Genomic DNA, 25748 nt, shown 5'->3' on the forward strand with positions numbered 1-25748 from the left:
CCCATAGGTAAGGTGCTTGCCCAGCTTTTGTAAGGCCCTGAATTCAAACCATAGCAAAATAAAATGAAGCCTGGTGGCAGATGCTTATAATCCTAGCATCCAGGAAGTTAGAGGCAGGAAGATCTGAAGTTTGAAACAAGTTGGGCTACATGAGGTCATCCCTCAAAAGACGGAAAACAAACAAACAAACACCCTGAGTCCAGGCTTTGCCTTGATCTCTGTTCTACTGACTACAGTCAGGGTCCTAAAGAGGTTTGGGGCTCAAGAATCTGAGGCAGGGAGGACCCTATCATCAGAATCCTCCTTCTGAGCCAGGGGGTCAGAGGAGATGAAACGGGAAGCCTTGGGTAGGCCTTTCTGTAATGGCATCTTAGGGCACCCGGCCCAGCTTTGGAGCCTGGGTGGGGAATCAGTGCAGATCCCCTAACCCCAGGTACTTGTAAAAACCACAGCTGCTGGAACCCCCAGCAGCCTAATAGATTTTACTCCCCAAGGTTAGGACCTGGTACATATTTCTATCTAGTGGGTTCTGTGAGTGAATCTGCAGCAGCCAACCCTAGCCCCATGTTTTTGAACCAGAGGTTTGAGGTCATTCTTATAATGAAGAAACAAAGGTCCAGAGAGGGGCTAGGAGAGGACAATGGTCTTATCCCTTTTCCTCCCTCCACCTGGGCCTGAGAAGTGAGGTGTCTGGGCTAGACTTCCCTGAGGTCTCTGGGGTTCTGGTAAGAGAACTGAGGAAGAGTAAGAAGAGAGGCTATTCACATGGGGTTGATACCTGTTCTACCTCTCCCTGAGTAAACATTCCCAGAAACTACTAGGGAGTGTCTTCTGAAGGATTTACAACCCAGGCCTGGGACATCCATTTCCACTGCTGAGGACCAACCAAGTCCTGGACTGGCACAAGCATGCAGTAGATTGAGGGCTCCCTTGGCCTCCCCACAACCTCCTCCTAAGCCTGTGTCCCACACTCGAAAGCTTCTAGGTTGTCAGCTGCGGCCTTGTTTCTAGACTTCCTTTCCTTGCCACCTGTTAAGTGTTTCCATACAGCCGCCCAAGTCCCCAAGTCACACACAACTCCTCTTTCCTCCAGGTCCAGCATCCACCCACCCTGTCCTGGGTTCTTGGATCTTGTGGTCTGACCTAGTGTCAGGAATTCCCAGAAGACAGAAAATATTTCTAGCTCATTTTAAAGTCTTCTTAGACCTCCACCTGGTTCCAGCATAGCCCAGAAAAGTCAGCATTTGCTGTAGTTCACAGTCCAACTCAGCATGCCTGTGCCTCTCTAACCACCCCCCCCCCCCGTGCCTCTCCCGGCGCCCCTCGCAGCCCCCCCCCCCCCCCCCCCCCCGGCCGCCTCACTGGGCTGCTTCCTTTACCCTTCAGTCACACAGTTACCTTATTCATGTGTGGCCTATCACAGGACTGTACTGAGAATTGTAGGCATTCAGGTAAGGGAGATAAGACACATGTGGACTTGCTCAGCACCCAGTAGGTGACGCCATTGCCGTTGCAGGTTGGTGAAATGATGGTCTGCTTGTATCGTGTCTGTGTCTCTTTATTCCCAGCAACGTGCTCGCCAGGATTAACTTCATTCAAGAGTGTCAATGCCTGCCCCGTGTGTCCTGCGTGAGGACTTGCTGCCTTGCTTGCCTGCGAGGAGCACGTGGTGGGGTAGGAGGAGGGCATTGTGGGAGCCTGGGACTTAAGCAAGTGTGTAGAAACCACAGAAGTAAGCAGAGAAGATGCAGCTGAAAAGGGGATCGAGGCTCAAACGGTGAGGAGCAGCTAAGACCTTCGCTCACTTTTTGCTAATGCCCGGAGTTGGAAAAGCAGAGAACTGGGGGTCCCTCGAGAACCTAAAAGTCGGAAAGGTTGGGTGAGTCTTGGCTCACGGTTCCAAAGCAGCCCTCTGAGTCCCGCTGTCTTCCTTGCTCCCCCAAAACTGTTGTGACTGGGGCAAGTGGCATGGAGACACACTATGAACTGCAGCACAGCGTGCTCTTGTGAGATTAAAAACACGGTTCTAATCTGAAGTGATACCCTTTGAAAATTCAAATGCCCTCCTGAGAACGACTGGACCTGAACGGACTCTGCTAAGATACATACCTGTAACCCAGTCATCTTCTGCCACCTGCTGGTGAGACGCTGCAATGGCAGCCTAAACAAGCTCTCAAGCCCCTCTGCACTGCCCAGGTGCCTGGGGCTAGGGATGCAGAGCTGAGACAATATTTTTGTGCTCTCATGTTCTATTGAACATGTGGCCTGCACTCCCACTGTGAAGATTCTCAGCTATGTGCAAGGGGAACACTCCTCTTAGACCCTCCATTTGACTACCCCATATACCTTCAATAAGGACAGCTCTGAAAGACAGTTGATACAGGGACTCTGGGATACCAGCACAAGAATCACAGTTTAAGAGGAACTGTGGATGTCAATGGACAATCCCCTTGGTCCCACAAAATCCAGGCCTTTTAGGAAGGAGGGGTCCTGGCTTAGGATGGCTGGCTCATCTGCTTTGCCTGAGATCGTCCTAATTTCTTTGGGTTTTTTTTTTTTTGTTTTGTTTTGTTTTGTTTTGTTTTGTTTTGTTTTGAGACAGGGTTTTTCTGTGTAGTCCTGGCTGTCCTAGAACGCACTCTGTACACCAGACTGGCCTCAAACTCAGTGATCCATCTGCCTCTGCCTCCCAAGTGCTGGGATGAAAGGCATGCACCACCATTGCTCGGCTGATCGTCCTAGACTTAGCACCCAAAATCTCATCAACATCTGGGCAGTCTCCAGGAAACCAGATGAGTTTGCTGGTCTCTACTGTGCCAGGGAGTTGGTGGGGGGACAACACCGCTGCACTGACTCATCGGTCCTGTTGGCCTAAGGGGACACAGAGAACCCCCTGTGGCCCGGGAGCGCTCACGGGTGTCCTGCTGTTTAAGCCCAGTGCTCCTCCCCAGGCTCTAGAGTTGCACATTCACTGTCTGGAGATCTTTTCTTTATTTATTTCAATATTACATGGTTCTGCTGGGACTCTGGAGCTTAAGGCTTGTCTGTGAGGTCATGCTGAAGGAAGAGAATGGGTAGGAGGGGCCTCTTCTGGAGAACCCTTCTCATTGTCCAAAGGGAAACTGAGGCCCTAACAGACCCTGAAGGCCTCTCAGAGAGACTTGAGTTTGTGGGTGCTTGTGGCAATCCACCCCGCCCCAACAATTGTTAAGGGTACCCCAAATGCCTGAAAATAAAAAGCAGACTCCATCCTTGGCCCTAGGTAGTGGTCCAGACAATCTCACTGGCTCAGCCTTAAGCATGTGAACCAAGTTATTCCAACCCATAGGACCGGGACTTTTATTTTGCAACAGGGGAGATTTAGAACAAAAAAATAAATAAAATAAAATAACCAAACACCAAAACAAAACAAAAATGCCAGCTCCTGGAGCTCTGTGTCTTGACCAATTCAGGAAGACTCCGACTCACATAAATTTGTAGCTATTTATTCCACTGAAAACACCAAGAATAAAACAGACGTCTCTTCTTCCCTCCCCCACCCCACCCCCCAGTAGCAGAAAGTTTGAGCAGTGGTCATTCAAGTTCACAGCCACATATTAAAAAAGAAAGAAAGAGAGAGAGAACTAGAACAAAACCCTAAACAAATAGTAACAAAGAAGCCAGCACGGGGCCTGGCAAACGCATTCCCCCAAGGCTCTCCCTTTGAAGGGGGTGGGGAAGCCATGGGGCAGGATTTGAGCGATGGCACATAAGGCTGGAGATGCTTTTCCTATAAATGTGACTTGATTGTTTCTCTCTCTCTCTCTTTTCTTTTCATCTGGAGGGTATTTGGAAGGAGCATGGAGCTTATCTGATAGGGGGGTGGGGGCTCTGGGCCGTTTTTCTGCCAGTTCCCCTGCCTGCCACATTGGGGCCATTGTAGTGTCCCAAGGTCTACATTAGTTGGCTGCCCACCCACAGGAGCAGCCTCTGCAGAGGGGGCCGTCTCAGACTGGGGCAGGGACCTGCCTCCACTTCTCCCACATGTGGACAAGCACACAGTGGGCAGGGGCATGTTAGCCAACGAAAGGTAGGGCATAGGCATCTTCTGGTTGGGGGAACTAAGGCCCAAAGAGGGAAAAAGACTCACCCAAAGCCACACAGCCCATCTGGTCAGAACCCGGGATCAAAGCCCCCAAACGTCTTTCCCCTGCAGTCCATTGCTGGTCATCAACAGACTGGCACCAAATAGGAAAATGAGAGGCACACAGGGGAAAGGATGGGGGTTGGCCAGGCTTGGTGCATAAGAAGGCCAGCCAGTGACAAACCCAGCAAGCTCTCAGAGGTGGCATGCGCTTGTGACATCATTTAGTTTGACCCTCCATCAGTCTGGGTAAGGACATTGATGGAGAAACTGAGGCTTAAAGAAGGGATTAGATCTTGCTTGGTAATTGCAGTGTCCCCTGGTAAAGGCCACACCCTCCTTTACCTTTAGCTGGGGACTGGCTGGGGACAATGGGTTTGCTGAGCCTTATGAAGAAGCCTTGTTCTGGGGCAGGACAAGGGCCCATTCTTGGGCCTGGGTAGCAGTGTCTCTACCAAGGGCAGAGGCTATAGTGGAGTGGCTTAGACAAGAGAGCCACTCTTCTACCCTGTGCTTGTCTCTGGGCAGCAGGATTTGAGAGAAGAGCCCAGCATATAGCTCACTATGTAGGGGGAAGGGGATACCAGAAAGCTCTGGGTTAAACACCCCTTCCACTTCTGCTCCAATCGACCCTCAGAAAAGCCGAGAGGACAAAGCTGTCTCCAGCCCCTGGACACATGGCTCTTCCTCCCCTAGAAACCTCCAGAGGGGACAGGGTCTCATGCTGGCAAAACACAGCCACACAGAGACCAAAAGCACGGAGAGGCAGCAACGGAATTCCAAGTTGGACACTGAGAATATAGCCTCGAGTGTTATTAGTATTTTGTCCAAAACGTGTCATTTGATTTTGCTGAGTGTTTTTCTTTTTTTTTTTGTTTTTTTGTTTTTTGTTTTCAACATACTTACTGCATATAAAGTCATGCAAAGAAAACAGTGCAGACAGGAGATCCCCGTGGATGAGACACAGCATTCCATGTAAGAGCCAAACCCAGGAAGAGGGAGAGAGAGGAAGAGAAAGAGAAAGAGAAAGGGAGGGAGAGGGGAGAGGGAGGAAGTGGGGGGGAGGGAGAGGAGGAGGCTGGGCAAGCAGGCAAGCTCACACCAGCCCAAGTATAGCATGAAGTAGGAAAATAAGTTTCTGCCACTCTTGTTTGGCCAAGTTGAGAGGGGCAATGAGGATATCGTGTCCAGAAGGTAGTTTGTGGGGCTGGAGTGGGGAGGGGAGCACAGAGAAAAAGATTTCCTGCGAAGTAGGGTAGTGAGGTCTCTAGTTCCAGAGATGCCAAGTCTGGATGTTCCCATCCTGATGGCCTCCCCTGACCTGACTCTGTGTGTTAGTCATGCTGGCTTTGGAAGAAATCTTGTCAGCTGACCTGGGGACCAGAATGGAAGGAAGCAGTGCTCCCTGGAGGCTGAGGCCACCTCAGAAAAGACTCTTCCCCACCCCTAAAAAAAAAAAAAAAAATCTGGAACCGGGTAAAAACTTCCCCTCACTCCTCTTCCCACCTACTTCCGAACCCATCTGACTCTTCTTGACAATAACGTCAGAGGTCTAGTTATCACATAAATGTCCGTTAACGCAAAATCCGTTTACGAAATACACAGAAGTTTGGCTGTAAAAAGGCATGCGTCCAAGTAGAAGTGATACCTAAATGTTGCTTGCTTTGCCCCTGAAACACCTTCAGATCTCCTCTCAGACAGATGAGGCTGGAATTCTCCAAGGACAGATGTTTTGGGCAGGGTGGGTGGGTCAACGCTGGAGACAAACTTCACAGAAGGGCTGAGGCAGTGAGTGGGGCACCTGATGGTAGCGCCCACCCCCTCCTCCATGACGGATGGTCTGATCTAAAGCAAGGCCAGCACAGAGGGGAGCAGATGAGAGCAGCAGTTCCTGGTGCTGGCTCCTCTCTCTGTCTCTCTAAGGAGTTGGCTTGGAGACTGAGTGGCTTATCTGTGCTTCCCAGGGGAACCCCAGAAGAGAAGGGATTGATGAGAGGGACCCTTGTCACAACTTGCCTGCCTCTTCCTCAAAACTAAGCCAGGCCAACAACAGTGGGTAGCGGGTTGGGGGTTCCTGGGGCCAGCACCCTGGGTACTCAAGCCTGAAGAAGGTCCCCACAGGCAGGAAGAGCATGGGCAGTGGAGCCGGGGAGAGCTGGCCATTTGCTGTGATGTCGTGAGAGCTTCTGTGAACAAGCAGGTGTTCATGATGCAAGTACAGAGGTGGCAATGGTAGAGTGATATGACAGGGAGAATTCCAGCAAAATCCGAAGGAGAACCAGCAGCCACATTCCACGGACAAAGAGCGGATCTCTGCGAAGCAAGAACGCAGGGACCCTGGCCTGGTTCTTCAACTGTAAGACACAGTAAACCCACCACCTTAGACAGGATCAGTCCCAGGATTTCCACCCAGTTCTCCCCCAGCTCAAGTCCTTCACCTTCTCTGGAGCAATTTGGAGGTGGAAGGCAGAAGTAGCCTGCTCCCCACCCCACCCCACCCCCGCCCCTCTGCTATGTCAATACCCTTAATCCACCCTAGAGATTCAAGAAGAAAGAATCCTTACTGGGGCAGGACGGAGGGCGCCCCAGATCTGTGGAAGTGGACGATCTGCCATTTGCCATCCCTGCGGTGCCAGACACGGGTCTCCTCCGACTGGGCCGTGCGGGGGATGCCGCCTGCATCCAGGTACTGAGTGATGCGGATGTAAGCGATGCAGGCTGACTCCTCACCCATCAGGTGGATGTGAGGGTTCAGGATAGTGGTGTGCACGGGCTTGCTGTTCCGGGACCACACTAGAGGCAGGAATAGGAGGGGCTGAGGAGTTGCAACCCAGGGGGTGAGGGGGGGACTCCTGCCTTATTCCATTGCTCGCTCAGCTTCCAGCTTCCCCTTCAAGCCTGACTCATTTGCAGCAGGGGAATCCCTGGGACAGGGATCAGGTACCCGAGAGTCAAGGCAGAATAACTACATAACCAAGATATCAGGATATCACATCCCAGATAAGGTACAGCAGACTTCGGACATGCCGAATTGTTCAAACGTGGGGGGATTTTAGAATCAGTGTCTTGTACGTACAAAAACATGATTCCAGACAATTTACTGAGCCAGGTAAGGTTGATTTTCCTTGAACAGAGATCCCTATTGGGATCAAGCCAGCAGTGAAATGACAGAGGCCGAGCTGGGTATAAGAGACTAGACAGTAGCTAGTGGTATTGGTCTGTGCCTTTAATCGCAGTGTTTAGGAGGAAGAGACATGTGGGTCTCTGTGAGTCTGAGGCCAGCCTGGTTTACAGATCAACTTCCAGAACAGCCAGGGCTACACAGAGAAACCCTGTCTCGAAGAACCAAACAAAAGACGCTAAATGGCAACTGAGCATCTACCCCCAGGTCAGGGGGACTGTAGGGAGTGAGGGGGACTATGGTGAAGAGAACACGTGTCCCACCTACAAGGCACCTTGCTCAGAGCTCCTCGGGGTTTCTATGTGTTTCACACCTTATTGCTCAAGAGAATCTGGAAATCTCTCTTGGATTTTCATATGAAAAGCCTTCACTTTTATCTACTGTTATATCATTCAAATGTAACACAGCTTGCAAAACCACAGGAAATATCTGTAATCTAGACATGCCGCACCCTGTGTTTATCCATTCTATTTCGGGTCACTGTATTATATAAACGGGGAGGGGGAGGGAATGGAATTGCAGAGTCTTCAAACCTTCAGTTTTGGGGGTCGTATTGGTCATCATGAAGTGAGGTCATAGAGCTCTCTAGGGCTAGAGAGACACATGGGAAGATCTTGTTGTCATGACAACTAACCGAAGTGCCTGGTACTGGCTCCCACCTCCATTTTCAACATCACCACAGTATTCTAGAAACTGTCACGTTGTTCATCAAGATGTAAAACAAAAGCACAGAAGGACAGTGACCCAGGGTCAGACAGACGTCATCAGGCTCCCACTCTGACAAGAACCCTTCTCCTAATGTAGCCCAAATATGGGTGCCAACTGCATGGACAGCTAGCCTCAAATGTGGAGTCTCCAACCGTACCCAAGACACCCCAGTTTGAGACCCCATGACACTAGTTTTTCTTCCCCACCCACACATTCTGATTCTATTAGCCAACAAAATTTGCAAATTATGTATCTTCTGAAAATATGTGAGCTATCCGCCCCCCCCCAGACTGAAAAAGCACCTAATGGCAGCCACCCTCTGGTATTGTAATCATTGTGTGCCCAGGCCTTCAACCAGCAATCAAGTGCCAGTCTCAGATAAACAGAATAACAGGCTCAGAATTCTGAGCTCTCAGACACAGAGAACGTAGATCATTAGAGGTTAAAGGTCACCAAGCTTCCCCTTTCCAAAGTGTATGAAGCCTCCCTAAATGTCTCTGAATGTGGTGCATGAGGCTGGAGGGAATATATCCATTCCCACTTGGTCTCAGCTATGCAGATGTCAGGCTCAGAGTGTGTGGTTTAAGACAATCCAGGTCCCAATCCATTTCAGAAGGGACAAATAGTTTAGTAATGGTAGTCGTGGGGGCTAAGCTTTGTCATTGTTGTTCATGGCTGGGATCCCAGGAACCCTGACATAACAAGGTGTTACTTGACCAGATTAGCAGCTTCTAGGATAAGCTTCTTCTTGTCCTCCTCGTGGACAAGAAGAGAGACAGGGCAGGTGCTGGGCAGGACAGTAGGAGATAGCTCTGCAGGAGAGAGGCTATACTGGGTCATGCCCCTGTGAGTCCTCCTTCGAAGCAACTAAAAGGTTAAGCCTAGAGTCTAGGAGCCAGTGTTGAAACAACACTTGCTGCAGGAAGCAGGTCAGAGACAGGAGCCTCTTTCTGCATTTGAACCCCCTGGTGGTCTCTGCCAGGGTGGAGACTAGAGGACCACAGCAGAGAAACAGTGCCCCCAGAGGACAGAGGTGTAATGACAGCCACGGTGAGCCCAGCTGTGGGGATCCGCCATTAGAGTAAGAGGACCCAAGATCCAGCTTCCTCTCTTAATAGCAGTAGGACTCCACACTCAGCAAGGAGAAGCAGGTCTGATTCTTTAAGAAAATATAGCTTCTGGGACTGGAGAGCTGGCTCAGTGGTTAAGAACACTGACTGCTCTTCCAGAGGCCCTGAGTTCAATTCCCAGCAACCACATGGTGGCTCGCAACCATCTGTAATGGGATCTGATGCCCTCTTCTGGTGTGTCTGAAGACAGCGACAGTGTACTCACGTACATAAAATAAATATATAAAGCTTAAGAAAGAAAGAAAAAAGAAAATGTAGCTTCTCCCTTAACTGCTCTTTTATAAAGAGGGAATGCTTGCAATTTCTATAAATTAAAATACAGTCAGTCAGAGAGGTACAAGCCTGGAGGGGTGATGCAAGTCCAGAGTCTGAGAACTTGCTGCTATGGTGACAGAACGGCCCTATCAGCAAAGGAAGGGCACCAGAATGAGACGGAGCTAGCTCTACAACGTGCTTTGTGGATTCTCTTGGACAAATTGCGTCCTCTCTCTTGACCACAGTGGAAATGTCTTCTGAGTGACAGGACTGGGCTTCACCTGGAGTCTTTGCAGTACCACCTGTGTGTTTTGATTTTTAAATCCATATGGGACTATCGTCTGTGCTTACTTCATGAGACAATTCTCCTGGTTAGCTTCGTAATATGTTTATTTTACTTATTTTTAAGGTTTCTTGGAGCTGGCATCACAGGCAGTTATGCCACAACACAGGCAGTGGAGATGAACCCAGCTCTTCTGCGAGAGTACACTCCTAATCTCTGAGCTGTCGCTCCAGCCCTAATGTGTGATTCTTTTAAAGAAAACTTTGTAGCACAGCCACTAATCTAGATTTGGTACAGAACAAACATGGGACAGTGAAGCCCAGTGAAGAGAAAATAGATTGTTCTTGCCCCAAGCTCATCTGAGCCCCTGCAAGCCTTTGAAAAAGTGGGAAACTGGAATGTATCAGAGAGGTGTGGATTGAGCCTTTTTCCACCTGGGCACTCGATGAGAACTGACCAGGAAGGGCTTTCTTGTTGTTTGAACCAATGATGTATATGCCTAAAAATACCCCAAATCACGTGTGTGATATGTACCTGTCATTTAGGGGGAGACTGGATATACCGCCTCTGGTCCTTCCTCCATATCCTAACCTTGGCTTGGTCCCTCTCTGACCCCTGGCCTGGGTAAGACACAGACAAGCAGAAAGCTCATTGACTCAGGCCCAGCCTCAGTGTCCAGCCCACCCTGGTTGCAAAGCTGCTGAGATCTCTCCTGCAGAGGAGAGGCCCAGGAAGGACACACATGCAGGACAGAGACCTAGACAAACAGGTAGGGCACAGCAGTGTGAAATCCCTGGCTCGCCCTACCTATAAGGTCATATGCAGCATAACTCAGGAGCCATCCTGTTACCAACTGACTGGGAATATGTGATAACTCCAAGCATCCAGATGACTGTAGCTTGTAGTTAGAGAAGTCTCCCTGAATATGAATGGGAATAAAGACCCTCCACATAACTCTCCCCAGATAAAGGGCAGGAGAGGACTAGGGAGTCTTTTCATGTGTCCTTGGTTTGGGGGGGACCCACCCCTGCTTTACCCCATCCTCAGCCACAGGAAGAGCAGCTGGTAGTCCAGCTGGCAGTGAATGGAGAGGAAACCAAGAAGGTACCAACCCCTGTCCACATTGGATCTTCCTCTTCACTGGCTCCTGAGCCGCCCCTGAGGCCCTGCCCGTCACCCTGCTGTGCCATCCAGCAGGACACGAAGGGGAGCAGACAACAGGCACCCCAGAGAGAAGGGATTGCTCACGGTTTTCAAAATAGAATCGATGAAAGTCCAGGCCCTCGACCAGGTTCCCCAGGGCCTCCGGTTCAAAGGCTGTCATCCCAGGGTCGCACATCTTCCTGGGGAAAGGAAGCCAGAGGAAAGAGGGATCTGAGAAGGTGGCTTCTCATTGGCACCTTAGACAGTGAATGGAAACGACCACACCTTCCTCAAGGGATCAAGAAAGGAGGGGTTTACACACTCTCAAGTGTGGAGCACTTGGCGGAGCACAAGGCAGGCACTGGCTACATCCAGGAAGCCTACATTCAGGCCCTGGCTCTGCCACTCACTGATGACCAGGTTGTCATCTTTATTTACCTTGCAGAAGGTAAGGCATCACTTTGGATAGCCTGCTCTTATTCTCTACCCTGCATCCCGTCTCTGGCAGTGACCCAAAGGCGCTTTTCCTAATTTGTCTCTTGGTGTATAGGAGTGAAGTCACTTGACAGGAAGTGACCTCAGCTCCCCAAACCAAGAAGGTGTGCACACGGAGGAAGGTACGTTTTTACTAACTTGTATAAAAGTGTCCTAAGGCTGGGACACCCTGACTGCAGCTTCTGCTTTAGACGGGGGGCGGGGTGTGTGTGTGTGTGTGTGTGTGTGTGTGTGTGTGTGTGTGTGTGTGAAATGGCCTTAAAGAAGATGAGTTCTGTGAGGCTGGAGACATGGCTTAGCAGTCACAAACACTGGTTGCTCTTCCAGAGGACCTAGGTTCATGGTGGCTCACAACCATCTGCAACTCCAGGCCCTCTTCTGGCCTCCACAGGCACCAGACACGCAAGTGGTAGACAGATAAACGTGCAGGCAAAACACCCATCCACATAAAATAATGAAGTTTTAGAAAGGTGACGTCAGAGAGGAAGCAGAGAATGTGGCAGGAGAGGGCCTCAGCCAAAGGAAGCTTGTGTTTTCAGATGACGGCCCCTCTCCCAGGTGTCAGTCTTCTGAGGTGACTGCGAGGCAGCGGAGAACATAGATTGTCCTCTCATTTACATACTTGGAGGATATTCTGTGGTACAACATAGACCCCTGTGGGCATAGCAAAGACAAGTCAAGGAAATGTCCCCACCTGGGCTAAGCTTCTGCTTCACACTAGAACTGGAAATCTCACAATAGGATATCAAGCCCAGCCTTGTCTGAGCTAGGCAAAGCCTTTGATGGTACCTCAAGTTCACTCCTGCTGCAGAACTTCCTCAAGGGGTTGTCAGGGGCCTCTGCATCCTTGAAGAACCTGAAGTCTACCTTCTCTAAGTGCATCATACATATGTAGAAACTGGGGATCGGGGAGATGAAGGGGCTGATTCATGGGCATGCCAGGCTAAATTCCAGGGCGCCACAGGCCCAGAGGTAAGTTTCAGAGCCTAGAGCAGGCTGCAAAATATCATCACAAGCCTATACCATTACAGAAGGGAAAAAGCTTCCCTGTGAAAGCAAGAAAGGCCACCTCACTAGCTCTTTGTTCCCTGGCTGTGGCTTTTCGGAGTCATGACCTTGATACATTGTGACTTAGCTTTTCTAGGGCTACCCAAAAGACTGGTGCAGAGTCGGCTCCCACGATTTGATGTAACACCATCAAATCCTCTGGTACACACACCCGTGCATCCTCGGTTTATACATGTGCCTCTCAAATACCTGATTCCTCCAGAGACAGCCAGTGATTTTCCAACGACTGAATTTAGTTCCTGTGATTAATATGTACACTGCAGCTTCAGTCAGCCTGAGATTATGTCAGGCTGTTCCCACCTCAGATTAACCCCACAGGCAACCAAAAAGCATGTGTGGAACTGCCAGGTCCAGACCATATTAGCCCTGGTAAAAATGCATAGGCCTAAAGCCAGCACATCCATTCTCTCTGAGCCAGGCTTAGGACTTACTTCTGGACCAGACCAGGAAAGTCTGTGATGACCACTAGGGGGCGCTGAAGCCCGGCTTATGCACACAGCCATCCCTCTAGGGGCTGGAGCAGGTTTGTGAGCAGAGGGTAATTCTGTTTGAGACGGTGCCTTATTCCCCAGAGGGTTTAAGGTTCCGCTTTGCTCACTCTTGATCACTAAAGGTGTACACTCTCTGGGTCCTTGCTTGCTCCTGCTCAGCTGAGGTCAAAGACCGTGGCAATCCAGGGAAAAGACTCATACCCACTGGGCAGGACGGAGAAGGACCGACCTCCATTCCCTCCGTCCCAGTGCTAGTGTACAGATCACCCTTATTTCTTGGCAAGAAACAAAGCAGCTTTACTCAGAGCTCCTTCGGGACTCAGGCAGGCAGGAAGAGTGACAGGAAGTGACGTGATCTGTTCCTGGCCAAGTGCGGGAACAGAAAAGACGGGCTCCATCTCATTTGCATGCAGAGTGAGAAGCCCACGGTTAGCGCCCCTGAACCCAATCCAGGCAGAACATGCAGGACGACCCTGGCTAACTCACGTGTAGGATTCAAAGTCTCCATTGCTTATGGCTTCGATCAGCTGCTCTGTCACTTTGATAATTTCCTGTTTGCGCACTGCAAAGTAGGAGGGGGACACAAATAATAACAGTGATAGTGATGAAGACGCAAGTGCTGGCTTCCAAGTCCGCAGCTTGTGCCAGGCGGGCTCTGCGGGCGCCCTGACACTGTGTACAGAGGCTCTCCCCATCCTTTCCTTGTTCCTGAGAGAGAAACATCATTAACCCCGTTTCACACAAGAGCCTGAGGCTCAGTGTGGGGTGGGAGGTAGGGAAATGTGGTCCCCGGAGCTACAAAAAGTAAAGACTGTGGACATTCATATTCTGGGTCTTGTTTAAACCCAGGTTTTGACTCCAAAATAGGTGTCTCTGCCATTCTCCTTGATTTGCCACGTGAATCAAAGCAATGCTACCTGTTGCCTGATTTACTGGCTGTCACAAACCAGGGCTTCCCCATGGGCAAACAAGGGACCACGAAGGAAAGTAAGTCATCCCTTACCCTTTGGGTAGTTTTTGCTCTATTTGGGTGACTAAGATTTGGGCAGAGTTGTCTAGAACTACCGAGGGTCAACTGCTTTCTCCCTTCTGCCACAGAATGAAAACACAAGAAGCTGATTTTTTTTTATTTGGTAGAGAGTTGTCAGTCTCCTTATCAGATGTGTGGTGGTCTAGCCTCAGCACCTCCAACCCTGAAAGGAGATTCACTCAGACCTAGACAATAGCACAAAGAACTCAGGCTTGAATTCCAGACAGATCAGCATCCAAATTCCAATCTGGTCCCTTATGAGCTGTGGAACTGAAGACCACAAGACTGGCTGCTTGTCAGAAAAGTGTCCTTCTCCAGAGCTGGTCTGAGGGTGGGACAATGTGATGAGCATGAAGCAGTGTCAGTGTCCCCAAGCCCGGTCCATCTCAGTTGCTCATGACAAGCAGTGCCATTGCTTGGCAACCCCCACTTAAGCTTGCCTTCTGAGCTCCTCCCAGACCTCTCCCCACCCCCGGCAGTTAGGAGATGCCTGGTTCTCAGTAATGAAGGCATCTTCAGCAGGTATCCTGAGCCCCAGCGGAGCAGAACAGAAGCTGCCTTAGTTAGTCCAGGACAGGCTCTCTCTCCCTCTTCCTTTCAGATGCAGCTCTCTTCCAAACCCAGGAAGTGGGCTCGGCGAGTGTCACCATCTCCCAACCCAACCTGGGAATCAGGTGAGGAACAAAGCGTGGGTGAGACTCTGACTTGCCTTTTTTTTTTCTTGCCAGCTGCCTAGGCTGCCTCAGACACTCATCTCAGACCCAGAGGACATAGAATCTGAGGGCATCCAGGCTGGAAGAACTACAGCAGGCCAGAAACCCTAAGTCCTTTCTGAGCTACTGAGGAAACAGAGGCCCACCAAGGGTCACGATTTACCCACGGTCATGGAACATGTGGTACAGTCTGGTTCACAGCCCAGGGGACCGTGGTGCTTTGGCCCCACATGTTCACAACATTCTCATAAGACTAACCCCACACAGCTGCTTAGAACTCACTACCTACCTCTAAACTTCAATGCCAGCTAATGGAGATGGAGCCCTGAAACCTGGAACTGGACCAAGGAAGTGAGTGTGCAGAGCTGTGGCCAGGGACTTAGCCTGTGGAGTGTCAGAGCTTCACCCCACATCACAACTGCACTCAACCCACATCTATACCTAGCATAGCCCTTGGCGTGCATGCCGTGTGTGCCTGACAGAGGGAATAATGATCCAGCAACGTGGCTGAAATGTAGCTCCCACAGTGCTCTCTTGCCAGCTTGCCCTGACTCTGGTTGGAATCTCCTATGCTGGGAATGGGTATCAAAGACGCCGAGTGTACCTATTATGGGGGTTCTTCTCATTTTTCTGGGGCCCACTAGGGTAGAAGTTGTACCCGACTCACACATGTGGAGTGAATGAATGAATGAGCAGATAGCTCCAAACTCGAGTCTGGGCTGTCATCTTTGCCCAAGTTACCTGAACACTCGTGTTCTTAGAAGCTTCAGAACCTGAGCTCCTGGTCAGCTTTTGCAAAAGCAGAGACTAGTCATGGGACAAGTGGGCTTTGCCAGTAGGGGCTACAGACTAGATCCCATGCCCCTGTGGGATCAGAGGAGACCACACAGAACAAACCCCCATGCTCCTCACAGGCTGTGAAAGCTGAGCCATAGCCTTCACATCTGCTCTGGGGCCTCCCAGAATCTTTCCACTATCAGCTCCTTGGTTTCCTGCTGCTTCTGGCTGTCATCATGAGGTATGTGGTGGTCTGGGTCTTGGATTTTGAAGCCAAACTAACTAGACTTGGATTCTTATTCTGTTACTTCATAGCCACAAGGGACTACTCTTGGTCTCAGTTTCCCCATAGTGGAGATATCAGTAGTACCTACATTTTAGGGTTATTCTGAATACTGGTAGAAAGGTCGATCGCACGCAGCCCTCCCTGAGAGCTTGTGTTCCAAGCACCCAATATCAGCTCATCGTGTGAGGGATGACGTCTGAACTCAAGCATTTGGAGCAAGGCCTGCCACTCACTGAGAGACAGCTGCCCATATCTACCATCTGCAAACTGGGAAGCAGAAGCTTGTCCAAGCCCCGCCTCAAGGTTCCAGCTGGGACACATGCTTCCTGGAGGTCTGGGTCACAGGATACAGTCCTACTGGAGTTCTGGGTTGCAGCAGCCACCACTCTGTCAGACAAACCTGACTAAGAATGCCTCCTGGGCTTGGGGCCTTCCTGGCTGAAGTCTGCTTCTGAAAGCTGCGCCATTTAAGAGTTCGTCTTTCTTCTTCCTAGGACCTCAAAATGAGCACCTGCTTCCCAGTTTCCATCCTCCCCTGACCAGGCTTCTCTTCTCAGGAACAGGGCTTCCAGAGCCACTGCAGGTTTGCACCTGTCTTCCAAACTCCCTAAGCTGTCTGGACGTGTCTGAGTGTGATGCACAATGCCTGATGGTAGAATATTAGGTCTGGAGTCACACCGTGGACCTCCATGAATTCAGTGCTAGGTGGGAGCTGGCTTGGCTTGGCTTTCAGACACCAGAACACCACCTTTTCCAAAAGTCAAAGTTACTAGAGCAGGAATCTCCCTAGCTTTGTCCTCTGGGATGGAAGACCTGGCTGGAGCGTGGTGCTTGGTGGACCCCAAGGCCATTCTGATAGGGGCTTCCCAGGAGTCCAGCAGCTCCTGTGGCTGTGCAAGCATAGCTGTTGGCTGTATGCCTCTGTCTAGTCTCCTCACCCAGAGCATTTGGAATATTCCCCCACAGACAGGAAAACTGAGGCCCCAGAGAGATGGAGAAAATCTTTTGGTTGGGCGGTGGTAGCTTATGCCTTTAATCCAAGCATTCGGGAGGCAGAAGCAGGTGGAACTCTTTGAGTTCGAGGACAGCCTCCTTTACAGAGGGAGTTCTAGGACAGCAAGGACTACATGGAGAAATCCTATCTTGGAAAGAAAGAAAGAAGGAAAGAGAGAGAGAGAGAGGGGGGGGGGAGAAAGAGAGAGAGAAAGAGAAAGAAAGAAAGAAAGAATATCTCTTTTAATATCAGACCACATGTTGAGGCCCACCTGGGGCCTGCACTCCTGACTAGTCTTTCCTACCCAGCTTCTGGGGAAGGTTTTCAGCTTGGAGAGGAGGACAGGTTGTGCACAGAGGTAAGGGCATGGGGAGGAAGTTGGGAGAGCCTGGCACAACTCTGAGAGCAGTGGCCCTGTACAAAGCCAGAGGAGCTCTGAACAACTCATGGCCTTACTTCCCTCCAGGGATGTTGTTCTGGAGAATACCATTTCCGTTAACTGTAATGCTGGATCAGAGTCCACCAAGCTGACTACAATTCTCACTTGGTAAGAAAGCTTACCAGGTCAATGCTGGAAAATAGTGTGGTGCCCTGGGAACACTCTCTGAGCTGGGGGGAGTCTAAGGGCTCTTATCTACATTCGCAGAGAGATGCTTCCAGCACACTGAGCCTTTTGTGCAGGAAGGGAAACTGAGGCAGGGAACAAGGTCCCAGATCGTCGGCTAGTGACCATGATTGTTAATCTCAATTGTCAAATGGACAGGATTTAGAATCACCACAGAAGCACACCCTTGAGTGTGTCTCGGAAGGTGACAAAGGTTCACCCAAAGAGGGACGGGTCACCCTGAACGTGGGCAGCAGTATCCTGCAGCCTGGGGCCACGAACTGGCTGACAAGGAAGAAGTGAGCTGAACGCCAGCCTCTGTCTGTGCTTTGGCTACTGTTCGCTGCCTGCAAAGTCGACATTCCCAGCTGCCTCATTCCCCTACAGCCCTGACTGCCTACCCTAATGGATGGCACCCTCAAACGATGGGCCAAAACAAACCTTCCCTTAAAATTGCTTTTGACAGCCTTTTTTTTTTTTTTTTTTTTTTTTTTGCCACAGTACAAGGGAAAAATACCATAATCCATGAGGGTCTTTCTTCCCTCTGTAAAAGGGAGAAGTAAATTAAAATCTGAGATAAATTGTCCCCGGGGTTCTTTAAAGAGGAGGAGGCTGTTGGCAAATGTGGGGCCTCAGGGCATAGCCCAAAGCCACCCATCCAGGTGGAATATATCATTGACAGCTTCTGTTTTACATCACCAGTGCATACACATTTTATATTCTATTCCAAATATTCTGTCTGTTTAACATATAAATATTTGTCTTAAAATAGTCTTTGAATCCAATTGACACTCCAAGAAAATGTCATGGGGCTTCCTGTCACTCAACCATGAACTCCGGTTTTGAACAAAAAAAAAAAAAAAAAAAGAAAAAAAGAAAAAAGAAAAGAAAGAAAGATTTCTTGAAGCAATCACCACCTGGCAAACGCTGTGTGTGCACTGTGGATGCAGCTGTCATTTCATCTGCACCGAAATCGCAGGAGTTGCTACTATTATCATAACCTGTTTATTACTAAGGAAACGGAGACGGAAACAGAGACTCAGAGAGGTTGATCAAGTTGTCAAAAGTCACCCAGCCAATGGAGTACAGAGCCAAAACACCTCCACCTTGTCTATCTGCCCTAAGGCCAGGACTAGAATCTAGTCACCTCAGAATCCCAGAGCCCATCTCTTCCCACTGAGGTTGAGAGTCTCTCACATGGTAAATATCTAAGAAGTGTCATGCCTTAGTCCCTGGAAACCTGTGGCATAGGGTCAGGCTGGGCATGTGATAAGGAGAGACCCAGGAGGCCAAGTGTTAAATGATACCAGCAGGCAGTTCCCTAAGAGAAGGAGCCATGACAGAGCACCAATTTACTAGTGCTAGACTGCTTCCCCCACCAATCTGAGAATGACCAGAAAGGGACAGACACAGACTCACACTTTCTCCCAGGTCTCTGTGGAATCAGGAAGCAATCCACACCATGTGAAAACTACATACAAATTTACATTGTAGCCTCCGCTGTCCCACCCCCAGACATTATAAAATGCTCATCATATAAACACAACTGTTTGGGTTTTTTTTGTTTCAGTTTAGAGATTAAGCCCAGGTCTCCTGCAGGGTGGGCAAATGCTCTAGCACCAAGCTATAATCCTAGCCACACTGTATATTTTTCTTCACAGCAAAATATCAAAACTCCTAAAAACAAAACAAAGAAACAAAAAAAAAAAAAAAAAAAAAAACTCCACCAACTGCCTCAACTAGAACAGGTGAGTTTCCTCCAGGCCAGACGAGCCTTTTCCATATTTCAACAAACCCTCTCCTGACTCAAGGCCTCTCTGGCACCTTCCCCAGTGTGCAAACCGCTGAGTACTCTAGTTTCCCTGACTTGGGAAATGTGAGAGACAGGGTGCTGCTACAGAAGGAACCATGGGACTTTGTTAACCAGTAAGAAGCTCTGTTTCCTGTACAGAATTGGAACAGTGCTCCTTCCCGGAATTCCTTCCTGAGGCCTCCAGTACACTGTCTGCTCACCAGGGCATAGATGCAGGTGCCTGGCTTCAGGTCCCAACCCCACCTTTAGCCAGTTTCCCCAAATTCTCCACCCTGTATTCTTGCCAGGAGAAGAGGGTTCATGGAAGGGTGAACTGTAAGCTTGTGGGAAAGTCTCTAGGCTGATGGTTCTCAACTTGTGGGTCACGACCCAGTGGGGGTCCCATAGCAGATATTTATGTTACAGTTCATAACAGTAGTGAAATTATGGTTATGAAGTAGCAATGAAATTATTTTATGCTGGGAAAACCCTCATTCAGTTCCCAGCACCACATGGCTGGGACAACCCTCCACGATTCCATTTCCAGAGAATCCGGTACCTGCTTCTGGCCTCCAAGGACGCCGGGCATGCTCTTAGGATGCTTACACACAGGTCGGCAAAATATTCATGCACATACAATTAAAATTCAATGGAGCTTTTAAAGATGTCACATTTTAAGTGACCTTGTGGTTTCCTGTTGTTCATGGCTATCCTTGGCCATAAGTGGCCTTCAGAATGCAGAGTAGACACTGCGTATTGGCCCAGATGGAACCCAGGTTTAGTAAGTATCCATGAGCTGAAGATGGCTGCTCTTGCTATGTCCTTTCCCCAGGCTCCTGTTCGCATGGGGCTCCTTCCTCCCTTATCACCTGGTAGGTTTTATCGTGAGCCCAGGTTTCAGCCGGCCTCGGCTCGTGTTCCTTCTGCCTTGGCTCTTCAAATACGGAGACAGCAGATATGCCGTCCCAGCTGGCTGACCTGGGCCACTCCTGATGACCACTGGGTCACGAGCTACAAACCCCCTGCATCTTTAGTTTTGCCTTTGGTTGGCGAATTCACAGGCATGCTCCAGCTGACCGAACTCTCTGGATTTTCGTTCTCTACTCTGCTATCCCTATTGCTTCGTGTTTTAAACATGATGTCAGTTAAAAAAAAAAAAAAAAAAAAAAAAGACAAAAACAAAACCTAAAGTGACTTATCTCGAATGGAAAAAAAAATTCATGTTATTACTGTGCATCTAATGCTGAAATATGTTAATTTCCTCTGATAAGACAGTGAAATCAACCCATAAGCTAAAGTTAAGAGAGTTCCTTCTGTCTACCCACAGTGCTGGGCACTGTCTGGGGAAGCCACACCCACAACATGTCCTTATCATCAAGTCCAGCCACTGCATGGTATGTAGGAACAACATCCAGGGGACTGCTCGGCAGGCCAAGCCTCCCTACCTTTGGTGTCTTCGTCCTCGATGGTGGTGTTGGTGCTCTCAGAGGATTCCTGCCAAAGAGAAGAGGGAGGCGGTGAGGAGAGCCTGGTGGCGGGAGGGGCTGGGTTAGGTTGGAGACCTGGCTGCCTGGTGATTCGCTGGGCTCTGTGGTCTCCCAGGCTCTGCCGTCCAGATGCTTCATACAAACCCTGCCAGACACTCCAGCCTGAGGGGACCCAGCTAAGCAGGTGCCTGAGGCAGGGCTGGTATAAAGGGGTACCTGTAAGGAGATCCCTAGCCTCTCTGGGGCTGGGGGTAGGGTGTTGAGAGGGGCTTTTGGGGTCCTTTCTGCTCAGGGGCCAAAGAAAGGGTACAGAAGAGCAGAAAGACACCATGGAAGCCACAGAATGGGAGAGAAATACACACACTGGCAGGGAAAGAAGAAAGAGAGAGGCAGGCCCAGTGTGATAGAGGGCGGGCTTTTCAGAGGGGAGAAAAACCGCGCAACGGAGACAGCCATGGAAACAAGAAGAGGGACATGGGCCACCGTGTCACCCCGACACACTCTAGACAGAGGCATGGCTGCGGTTCCTCTGCTGAAGTGGCCTGCACTGGTCAAGGAGCCTCCATGATGTCTGCTGCTTTGGCCAAACCGAGCCCCACCCTAGTAGCAAACGGCACAAACCAAGCCCTGAGATGAGTTCTTGAGCAGAGGGATGGGAGAAGCAAGAAGCCAAGGACTGGACTTGGTTCAAATCCACCTTTGTACTGGAGGAAGGCCTTGGATCTGCTGTCGGCCTGCTGGTCTGGGCCATGGAGTTGGAGGTGTCAACAGAAACACGCAAACAACACACACACAACACACATATTGTCACACAATGCACACGTACCACGCATGCCCTGAGCACACTCTCCCCCGCCCTGGGTTCCTGTGCGGCCTGCAGGAGGGAGGCAGGAGCGAGGGAGCAAGGGTCTGAGGCCCAGCATTTACCCGTGCTTGGGAGACGGCAGACACTCACCATTAACTGAACGCTGGAACTGGACTTTCTTTTCTGGAAAAACAAGGAGAAGAGATGGGACAGGAAAAGACACAGCGTGAAAACAGCAGGGAGGTTAGGAAGGAGGATGGCCTCGGGGCCATCCCCTGTGGTCCTTTCTGATCAGCAACGTCTAGCCTGGTGTTTTCTGGGTCCTCAAAGGCCTGTACCTGGCTCTACCGAACTAAGCTCCGAGTTCAAGGCCAAGCTTGCCTTCCACTAGGGCTATCTGCCATGTCTCACTGTAATAGGAAAGTTTGTCTTAAATCGTAGATGCTGGCTGGCTGCTCCTTTTAGGGAACAGAGGGTGCTCAGACCTAGAGATGAGCCCCAGATTCCCGGTGGTTTTCTACTAAACAGACTCCCGCTCCTAGGCACACTGTCACTTGGGAAGTTTGTCTTTTTATTTTTGTTCCTTGTGAAACCCAAGGCCATGTATGCCAGACAAGTGCTGTTACTAAGTCCTGTACAGAAGAGCAGGTCCCCTCTGAGGACTTTGATTAAGTCTTTCTTGGTAGAACCTGGTCATGTCCACTTTCAAGAATATTCTCAGGTGACTCTGTGTTCATGACTTCTTGGTAACTGTGTTATTCGGCTCCTTATGCTGATAGAGAAACTGAGGCACAGCCAGAAGTCTGGGACCTGAGCCTTTTGGCCCTGTCAGCTGGCCTCGGCTAGTCTTTGCAGACTGTACTGTTCTTGTGTTAACTATGGGGTCCAGGGAAGAGGTGGGGGTAGTGTAGGCTGCTTCTCCTTCACTCAGTCCTCAGATTCGAGCATCTTGAAGATTTTCTCATAGGTAGAATACAGGTCCTGAGTGACACTTACATCCAGAGAAGACAGATGGGAGCCCTGAGAGGGGTGGCAGTCTTCACAGGCTCTCTTAGAGCCATGCTGAAGGGACATACAGGCTCTGAGGGCAAAGCTCTTCTGCCCAGAACTTCAAACAGACTCTCCTCAAAGGCTCGTGCTGTCCTAGATACCCTACCTTCTGAGAGCCAGAAGCCACTTGCCTACTACCCCGTGAAGAGAATAAAGGAGAGACTTAAGGTCTCCCTTTAAAAGGTTTCTCCAGTGTAGGTCTGAGCTACAATAGGCCTTGAGAGATTCAGGTTAGATTTGGGGCTTTCTGCTTTTCTAGTCCAGTAAACATCTGTATGTTAACGTTCACCCTTTAACCAGGGCCTCCACACGCTGGGCAATATGCCTCGATGGACCTTTCTATCTCATGTGTTCGTGGGGCATGAGTGCACACCTGCCCAGGTGGCTAGGTAGTGTGGCTTCATCACAAAGTATGGCATATGCATCCTCTCTTCCTCTTGTCCTCTCTCCCTCTCCTCCTCTCCTCTCTTCTATGCTGGCCTCCCTCCATGGCTGCAGCTTGGCCAGACAGCGTGTAGGGAATGGGGACAGGCCGATACAGCTCAGCCATCAGCAGAAACCTGAGGAGACCCACACGGACCGAAAGGTTCCAGGCGGGACATGGAGAGGGAACACAGGGCAGAGACTGCATCAGATTCGGACGCACAGTGACAGGATGGGACATGGGGGAAAGGTGGACAACGGCACGGATGGGACACCAACAGGGCAGTGAGTGGGGTGAGGGGTGGGAGCAGTGGACGCCTCCTATGGAAACCAAGCCTAGAGGAGGCCAGAGCTGGACACTGCTCCTTGGGGACAGAGACTCTATCTCCTAGAATGACAAATGCGGGTGACAGTTATCCCGCCTGACCAGCACTTGAGGGTTGGAGTGAAGGGTGGGGGCTGTCAGCAAAAGCAGAGTTGCTTCTCCTAGAACCTTAGAGCTGGCTCTAAGGTCAACAAGGGAAAGAAATTACAGTTCGTCTTAGCCCTGAAAAGACTGCAAAGGCTCAAGAAGTACAAGGGCGAGCTCCTGTCAATCAGACCCAGCGACACTTCCCTCAGTGACAGAGCAGGCTGCACAGCCTCTCCAGTCAAGCTCCACGTGGAGCGATTTGTCTCTCAGCACACAACTGTAGAGATTGTGTGGAGAGAGCACGGATTCCCCCTTAAGCTGGGGATGTGTCCGTATGATGCGGCCCTCAGAGGCCTCTCTGGTGAGACCACCTCACCAGACTTTATAAACAATTCTGTGCTCTCCTGGTAGAGATAGCAAGACCAGGGCCAACCCCTGAGAAGAAGCATTAGCGAGGTTCCGACTCAACCCCATGGCTTTTGGACTTGAGGATTTGAATGTATAACTGTTACCTCCCCCAGCCCTGCTGCCCTCGCTGCTCCATGGAGGAACAAGGTATGGTCAGCCAAGTTCCCCAAGTCTTAAGCCAGTCCCCAATTACCCTTCCCTTCTCTGTGTCTAGGAAAGGAGGTAGGCTGAGCTAAGAAGGGGTGGCTAGGCCCCTTTGAGTTTCTCTTCAGTCACTTAGGGTGTTCCTACCTTGAAGGAAGCAGGCACATTTTGTCCAGCTGTGCTCCATAGAAATTATCTTGGTAACTATCAGAGAGTACCATGCTAGAAGCAATTCTTAACCTTGGCCAGTGCTCTTTTCTGCCTCTGTCCAAGGGCTGCTAGATCTGGAGTTTCAGCCTTAGTTCTAGCCCAACGTGAGCCTCTCCTGATCCCAAACCTGGTGGCCCTTCAACAGTTTGCCAGGCCCGATGTGAACTCTTCTACAGTCTGCCAGGACCAATCCAGACCAGGATACTCCAACTCAGCAGCTACGCATGGGTGGAGAGGGCCCCAACCTCTTTAAACCTGCAGTGCCCCCATATGGTACAATCCTCTAGCCCCCGTTTCAAGTTGGGAGCGAAAGTTAACTCAAGGACACTCAGCAGAGTCCACCGTAAGATGTCTGTTAGTTCTGTGATGTGTTAACTTTTCATCTGCGGTTTCCAAGTGTTTCCTTGAGCCTGCTTTGTTTTCGAGAGAAAACAAAGTCTGACACACAAAACAGGAAAGATATTCCTGATCCGATGGCTTCTCGCGCACGTGAGCACTGTTCACACTCTCAACATGTGTTAGCCCAGCTCATCCTCACGGCCATCCAAGGAGGAAGGAGGGAAGGAAGCACAGCCCCAGGACTTGAACCAGCCATGCCCCGGGTGTCAGTAACCCACCCTGTTCTTTGACCCAGCATGATAACTCTGGCATGGAGGTATTGAGGTTGAAGTACTTGCAGGAAGCCAGGGACCTTGAAAACTGAGTCTTCCCCTTTCTAGATGTCTCAGTTCCAGGAACCTCCCTAGAGTATTTGGGTCCAAAGAGTTCATTTTGAAAAACATTGACTTTTGTCTAATAACCAAATAATCATGTATAGTCTTAATGACAGGGACACATTCTGAGAAATGTGTCATGAGGTGGTTACGTTATGTCACTATGTAGGTGTCTCTATGCCTCCGTAAATTATGTCATTATGTCACTCTATGGCACCTTATAGATTATGTCACTCTATAGGTACCTTAGACTTCTATATAGGTGTCTTAGGCCACATGATATCTCTAGTACTTCTAGGCTCCAAATGCACACAGCATGTCACTGTACCAAATACAGAAGGCATCTGGTAGGTACTAAGTATCTAAACAAATCTAAGCATGCCTAAGTATGGCAAGGGCCTGGCATAGTGGTGCATACCAACCAGCAAATGTAGCCCTCTGGAGGCCAAGCCAGGGAAATGGAGAGTTTAAGGCTGGCTTGGGCTGCATAGTGAGATTCTCTTTAAAAAGGCAAGGAAAAGAAAAAGTTGAGGGAAGGCTTTGTAAAACTGCTAGTCAATAGGAACATCCTAGCTCCACTGTAGTCTTTGAGGCTCACATACAAGGTCTGTCACTGACCGGGCATCACTACACAGCATGTAGCCACGGCCCTCAAACACACATGAGACAGGAGAATAGTTAGATTGGGGAGAAAGGTTGCTTTCAGGGGGGGGTTGTTTTCAGAGCTGAAATCTCGGAAATTATCACCAAGTCCACATCCCACCTGAGGCATGTAAGAGAACCTCAGGTGGGGAAGGGGGACGGGCAGAGGGGAAGCCCAACTCTGGCCTGAGATACCCAGCCCAGATTCTCCCCCATGCAGTCCGAGGCAGCCCATAGCCATTCTAAATGAAGCTGTGCAGCCACCAGCACACATTGAATGGCCACTCAGGCCATTCAGGACCTCACACCTTCTAATGTCCTGGGTGGGTGAGTACAGAGTCTAGAATAAGACAGTCTCCAGGGGTGAGACCTTCCACGAGG

At 50.1% G+C, this 25748-nt stretch overlaps 1 protein-coding gene across 2 annotated transcripts in view; it reads right to left on the reverse strand.

The window, feature by feature from the left end:
- Positions 1-4935: 4935 nt before the first annotated feature.
- Positions 4936-25748, reverse strand: part of Camk2a (calcium/calmodulin dependent protein kinase II alpha) — a 61038-nt gene continuing 40225 nt past the window's right edge. Inside the window, exons 14-19 of one of the 2 annotated variants that reach the window (XM_034517796.2) lie at positions 21516-21548; positions 20519-20567; positions 13364-13439; positions 10929-11023; positions 6688-6916; positions 4936-6477 (exon numbers count right to left, since the gene is read on the reverse strand). In XM_034517796.2, coding sequence (XP_034373687.1) covers positions 6474-6477; positions 6688-6916; positions 10929-11023; positions 13364-13439; positions 20519-20567; positions 21516-21548 — 486 coding nt within the window. In that variant the 3' untranslated portion in view covers positions 4936-6473. The remainder of the gene's footprint in view (positions 6478-6687; positions 6917-10928; positions 11024-13363; positions 13440-20518; positions 20568-21515; positions 21549-25748) is intronic. The other variant, XM_034517797.2, reaches the window with a different exon arrangement.

Source organism: Arvicanthis niloticus, chromosome 14, assembly GCF_011762505.2.
Source record: "Arvicanthis niloticus isolate mArvNil1 chromosome 14, mArvNil1.pat.X, whole genome shotgun sequence".
NCBI lineage: Eukaryota > Metazoa > Chordata > Mammalia > Rodentia > Muridae > Arvicanthis > Arvicanthis niloticus.